Here is a 6,595-nt window from a genome sequence, read left to right as displayed (position 1 = left end):
TGTGGGTGTTAGTGAAGCAAATGAGGCTCCTAGAACTGATCTTGTGGCCTTAACTCATTCCACATGTGAAAATACCATTTTGCCCCTCTAAATATCTCAAAGTAAAACAGCTGGCCCAATAGACAAGTTGGACGGCGTCCAACATTCTGGACGACGTCCAGTCCTTCACTGCTGGACGGCGTCCCCCATTCTGGACGGCGTCCCATATAACTGAAAAGGCAGAAACAGAAACAGGGTGTTACATGATAATGACCCGATTATTGATGATGAAGGTCAAAATGGTTGTAATTCAACGGCTCCTGCTTCTGGAGGACCGATGCCGGAATCGGGTACTGGAAAAACAATTCAAGGTTTATATATTGAACTTGATAATGGACCAGCGGATAATAGCAAACATCCAAGGGATAGTGGCACATCTCCCGATTTAAACTTACTTGTCTATGAGAAATATAGAGGTGTGGTTCTGGTGAATAAGTCCTTTTCTGAACCAATAAAGGTGATAGAAACAGTGCCCTTTGTAAGGAGCATGCCAAACAACCTTAAGAAAAATTTGGAAAACAGCTTTATGGAAGCAGAAGAAGATTTTGTTCAAGAAGACTTTACACCAAAAGATTGCACGCCACAGAACCCTACAAAGTCAAATGCTGTTAATAAAGTTGGGCCAAGTACTGAAAAGGTTATTGAGAGCCCACTTTTAAAAGGAAAAGGGCCAGCCCATGTAAACAATACGTATGTTGTTGAGGTTCCTAATGAACCGTCATTTTTTTCACAAGGCTTGATTCTCACATGAGAAACAAAAAGCGCACGATTGTCCTACTATTGACTGCAGATCGGCTTGTGCACATTACAAGAAGAATGCACAGAAAGCAAAATTAAAACCTTGTAATGAAAAGGGTTCAGTTCATAGGAGTCCTTCTAAAGGTCACAAATGAAAGAAGAACAAGTCAAGTGATTTAAGTGAAGAAGTGGACTTGGCAATGGAGAATCGTTCTGAAGCAGGGGTTGTAAACCAACAAGAACCTGAACAAAGTATGCCTTAAAGGTAAGCTTCTTAACTCTAAAAAAATTAACAAAGATGGGAAAAAGGAAGATGTGTTTAGTAATTTTTTAGAGGGGATGTTTGATAGTAATGAAAAAGCTTCTAAACAATGAAATTAGCAACTTATATACGTCCTAATGAAATTAGCTTCTAAAGTAGAGAATATGTCCCCTAGAATCCTTAATGAAATTTGGAAAGGAGTTATATACGAAGGAGTTCAAGTTGCTTCGAATGGTCGTTCGGGATGGCTAGGGTCGAGTTGGAGGGTGGATTTTTTTAAACTTAGAGATCACTTCCTATGTCAAAATTGGATTGCTACTTTACTTACTTACATTCCCACAAATGTAGAGGTGCTTATTTTTAATGTATGTTCCAAGAAGCGAAGTGGAGAAGAAAGTTATTTGATCCTATATTTTATTGTGGAATTCTCGTTAGAATGGGACAATGGTATGAATATAAGAGCTAGCCATTTTTGGGAGCTTATTGGGACATATACACTTTGGGCGATTTGATTAGAAGAAATGATGTCCTTTTTAATGGGAAGTACAAAGTGTTTCAATGGATTGTTGATGCCAAGATATGTTCGAAGCCACCAGTTTTATATATAATGACTCAACCAGGGATCTTATATAGGATTTCAAAGAGTGAAAAGGCTTTTTTACAGGAATATTAAAGTAGCAGTGAAGGTGTTTAGTACAATGATGGTCATGTAAAGTTGTTAATGTTTTGTGATTCCTTATAATATGACTGCATGGATATAAGCTGAGGCACATGTAAATCCAATCAGTCCACCTTGTTTTGCTTGACTTTTCACAATTTCGTGAAATGTCTTGTTATATTTAAATTCTGTTTTTTGCCAAAAAAAAATACAAAAAATAATGAACATTTAGAAATTTTAAGTGTGGTACTTTTCGGTCACCAATTTTACTTGTTTACTTGAGCATTAATGATTGAGCAAATCTAGATAAATGACTGTTTGGCTCACCCGTAAAAGGGGTGTACTCTGGATACAACTCCTTTATTGCATTTCTTTTTCAATCCTACCCTCACACTTCCCCTTTCTTTTTCTTTTCTTTCTCTCATCTACTTTCAAAGCTCTCTGATTTATAAACATCTTTAATCTTTAATTTTTGGATGAATAGCATCATCTTCTCTAAAACCATGAAGTGTTTAAATTAACAATTTTATAATCTTGGGAACTACAAAACGCTGAAGTGGTTTTCAGATCTCAAAAGCCTGCGTTCACAAAATAGTTGAAATAATTGATAAATTTAGGCAAAAGGTTGAAAAATTGATAAATTCTATATCGTAATGAAGTATATCGTAATGAAGGTAAAGATTATTATGTTGAAATTGAAGTTTTATTTGTTTTACTGTGAACAAGTTAAAAAAAAAGAGTAAACGATAATTCAAGAGAAAAAAATTGCTTTCGTCGTACCTATTGCTGAGTATATATTGTTATCTTGTAAATTGAGTATAAGAAATATAATGTGAGGGGCAAACTAGTCATTTTATTTATTTAGATATCTCATTCAGCAAATAAAGTAAACGTCAATTTATCACTTTCAACTTACTACATATAGTCACACATATCCATACCATCATCTATATCCATAATGAAACTTAATGAGAAAAAAGTAAACAGGCCCTTAAAGTTTATGATTAGGAGGGTGAAAATAATGAACATTTAGAAATTTTAAGTGTGGTACTTTTCGAAATATGTATCGTCGATGAAAATCGTGATAATTCGGCTCGACGACTTTTAAGCCTTTTTAAATCATCGATAATCAAACTTTTCGGTAATTTTTCGTTCGATAGAAACCACCAGATTATCCACTTGAAAGTCATCCAATTACGTTTGTGAAATCACACCTTATTGTGTGTCTTTGTATTGAATCAAATATATATATATAGTACAAATGTAACAAAATAGCTAACAATTAGAGATTACAATTATCTACAATTTAAATAGAAGATATGTACTATCTATTCCTAATATAGAGGATATCATCCGTTACCCCCCCCCCTCTCAAGCGAATAGGGGGAGGTCCAACTCGAAGCTTTGATCGAAAGTCTTCAAAAAGAGGGCGAGGAAGACTCTTTGTAAAAAATTTTAGCTAGCTGCAAATGAGAAGACACATACTGTGTGTGAAGCTTACCAGAGAGCACCAATTCCCGAACAAAATGGTAGTCAATATCAATATGCTTAGCTCGTTTATGTGAGACCGGATTTTGACTTAAAAAGAGAGCACTACGATTATCACACAAGAGAGTAGGTCATACAGATGGTAGAACGTGAAGTTCCTTAAGCAAGTGAGTGAGCCAAATAATTTCAGTAGCAGTATTGGCTAAGGCATGATACTCAGACTCACAGCTGGAACGAGACACTGTAGGTTGCTTCTTGGCACTCCAGGAGACAAGATTGCCACCAAGAAAAACAGAGTAACCATATGTAGATCTACGAGTCTCAATACATCGAGCCCAATTAGCATCCGAATAGCCCAAAATAGTAGGAGTTGGCGAGTGTAAGAAGGAAAGACCATACGAAAGCATGCCTTTAACATATCTCAAAATTCGTTTAACACCTTGAAAATGTTCTTGAGTCGGAGCATGGAGAAACTGGCTAACATGATTTACAGCATAAGATAAATCAAGCCGCGTAATGGTGAGATATTGAAGTGCACCAACTAAGGAATGATACTGAGTCGGGTCTGAATAAGGTTTACCTTGACTTGTAAAGTAAGCTGAGGTAGATAAAGACGTAGCAGAAGGCTTAATGTCAAGTAGCTGAGCACGTGCTAAGATATCATGGGCATACTTGGATTGACTTAGAAAGATACCCGAGTCATGATAGGATACCTCAAGACCAAAAAAATAACCCAACTTTCCAAGGTCTGTAATGTGAAATTCCTTATGTAACCGAGAAATAAAATAACGGAGAAGAGTAGCATTATTACCAGTAAGTATGATGTCAGCGACATATACAAGAAGATAAAGTACAAAGGCATCTTTCTTAAAGACAAACAATGATGTATCTGCTCGACTACAATGAAAACCAAGTGAAACCAAAAACGAGCTTAACCTTTGAAACCATGCCCGTGGAGCTTGTTTCAACCCATTAGTGCCTTTTTTAGACGACAAACATGATTTGGAAACCTTGTGTCAACAAAACCCGGAGGTTGCTCTATATAAACAGTATCCATCAAGTTACCATTTAGGAAGGCATTCTTGACATCTGATTGATGAAGATGCCACTTATTTAGGACGGCTAGGGATAAAATAACAAGAACAGTAGATGCCTTGACAACGGGACTAGAAGTGGTTGAATAGTCCATATCCAGAACTTGAGTGAAACCTTGAGTGACAAGGCGAGCTTTATACTTTTCTATACTGCCATCGGCTAAAATTTAGTACGAAAAATCCATTTAGAACCAACGACATTAGATTGCAATGGACGAGGTATCAAATCCCAAGTATCATTATGCAGTAAAGCTTGCATCTCATCACACATTGCCGAATACCATTTAGGGTCTTTTACTGCAGTTTTAAATCCCTTAGGTTCATTGGATGTAAAAAGGGCATGATGTAATGGTGAAGTCTCAATATGAGTGAGATCCACAAAGTGTCTTGGTTTAAAAATACCTGCTTTTGCACTTGTGACCATGGGATGACCCGAAGGAGGTGCAGGAGTGGCAACTGAAGTATCAGGTTGTGGGGATTGTGGCCCATCCATTTATGGTTGCATCGCATTGGTTTGTGGTTGCGGTGCTTCGACATGCTGCTGTTCAGAAATAGAATGATTAGCATCAGAATCAGGACATAAGTCACACACAGCAGCAGTAGCAGCAGCAGTAGCAGCAGCAGCATAGCAGCAGCAGCATTCGTCGTTGGACCCAATGGAACCATAAGAGGATAATCATCACAATATGTGGATAAAGGTGAAACATCAGATATTGAAGATGAAGAGTGTAGTTGAAAAGAAAAAACACCTTCATCAAACTGAGCATGTCGAGTAGTATAGATGCGTTGAGTAGATATGTCAAGACAACGATATCCCTTGTATTGGGAACAATAACCAATAAACACACAAGGAGCACTTCGCGGAGCCAATTTATGGGATGAATAATCACGGAGATATGGATAAACACAGCAACCAAAAATTTTGAAATTCGCATAATTAGGTTGACATGAAAAGAGTAGCTCATAGGGTGACTTATTGCCAAGAATTTTAGTAGGCAAGCGATTGATGATAAAAGTAGCCGAGCTAAATTCATGCACCTAATAAGCGGCAGGAACCTTAGCATTAAACATCATAGCTAAACCAGTCTCCGTGATATGCCTATGCTTTCATTCAGCTCGTCAATTCTGTTGTGGAGTATACGGATAAGAAATTCGATGATGCGTACCATTTGTGGCTAGCAAGGTATGAACCACATTATTGGTAAACTCAGTACCACCATCTGATTGAAAGGTCTTGATTTTGCAAGAGAATTGAGTTTGTACCAAAGCAACAAAGGCAACAACTATAGTGTAGAAATCAGACTTAGCTTTCATAGGGTAAAACCAAGTGAACCTGGAATGATCATCAATAAAAATAGCATAGTATTTAAAACCATCAACTGATGTAACCGGTGAAGATCCCCACAAATCACAATGAATAATATCCAAAACATGCAAAGAACGTTTTAAATTTAAGTCAAATGGTAAACGTTTACTTTTGGATAATTGACAAGAAGAACATAATTATGGGTTCGGTAATAACGAGCTAACATCTAAACATCCCAATTTATTCAAAAAAGAAATAACTTCATGAGACACATGACCTAATCGACTATGCCATAATTCAAAAGAAGCTTTAAGTCATTTTGATGAAAGCTTGGCCAAAAAAGCATGTTGACTCTTCTCAAGCACATATAAACCATTTCTACGTCTTCCTTGAGTTATTGGTTCTTTTGTTTGGCGATTCTGAATAAAAAACAATGGATTAGAAAATAACACATCAAGTGAGTTGTCTTGGGTTTGTTTACTTACAGAAAGTAAGTTCTTCTTTAAGCTAGGAACAACAAGTATATCCATAAGTGAAATATGAGGAGAAAGTTTTGTTGCACCAATATGAGTGATACAAGACCAATCACCATTAGCAAAAGTAACAGAATCATTACCATAGTAAGGAGCTGCAGCATCTAGATGAGAGACTGATGGAGTCATATGAGGAAGCTGTGATGACCCGGAAATTTCCGACCAAATTTAAACTTAATCTTTATATGTTTCGGATACGATAAGCAAAGTATGTAGGTTTAGTCTCAAAATTTTTGAATTGTTCATATATTAAACTGACCTTCGACCATTTCCGACGATTCACGAACAACTAATTATAAATAGATACTTATATATATATATATATATATATATATATATATATATATATATATATATATATATATATATATATATATATATATATATTAATTTGAAATATAATTTGAAATATTATATTTTTTAAATACTAGAATTAATTTTGTAAAATAAAATAACATAAGATATAATAAAATTTAT

The 6,595-nt window shown here is 35.9% G+C and overlaps 1 protein-coding gene across 1 annotated transcript; it reads right to left on the bottom strand.

The window, feature by feature from the left end:
• Nucleotides 1-3,316: 3,316 nt before the first annotated feature.
• Nucleotides 3,317-4,772, bottom strand: LOC139859364 (uncharacterized mitochondrial protein AtMg00810-like). Its single transcript, XM_071848155.1, has 3 exons — nt 4,682-4,772; nt 4,196-4,439; nt 3,317-4,082 (listed from the first exon to the last, which is right to left on the bottom strand). The coding sequence occupies exons 1-3, from the start codon at nt 4,770-4,772 to the stop codon at nt 3,317-3,319; spliced, it is 1,101 nt and encodes a 366-aa protein (XP_071704256.1).
• Nucleotides 4,773-6,595: the final 1,823 nt, after the last annotated feature.

The sequence above is a fragment of the Rutidosis leptorrhynchoides genome, chromosome 7 (assembly GCF_046630445.1).
Source record: "Rutidosis leptorrhynchoides isolate AG116_Rl617_1_P2 chromosome 7, CSIRO_AGI_Rlap_v1, whole genome shotgun sequence".
NCBI lineage: Eukaryota > Viridiplantae > Streptophyta > Magnoliopsida > Asterales > Asteraceae > Rutidosis > Rutidosis leptorrhynchoides.
The sequence above is the reverse complement of the archived record's forward strand: the minus strand, read 5'-3'. Positions and strand labels throughout refer to the sequence as shown.

What these genes read in the sequence shown, in the direction of transcription:
- LOC139859364 (XM_071848155.1), bottom strand. Translation starts at nt 4,772, where the DNA reads ATGGATGGGCCACAATCCCCACAACCTGATACTTCAGTTGCCACTCCT. An exon ending in GGTCACAAGTGCAAAAGCAG is followed by an intron (nt 4,440 to 4,681) that starts GTATTTTTAAAC and finishes ACTAAATTTTAG; the next exon opens with CCGATGGCAGTATAGAAAAG. An exon ending in CCGGGTTTTGTTGACACAAG is followed by an intron (nt 4,083 to 4,195) that starts GTTTCCAAATCA and finishes TTTTCATTGTAG; the next exon opens with TCGAGCAGATACATCATTGT.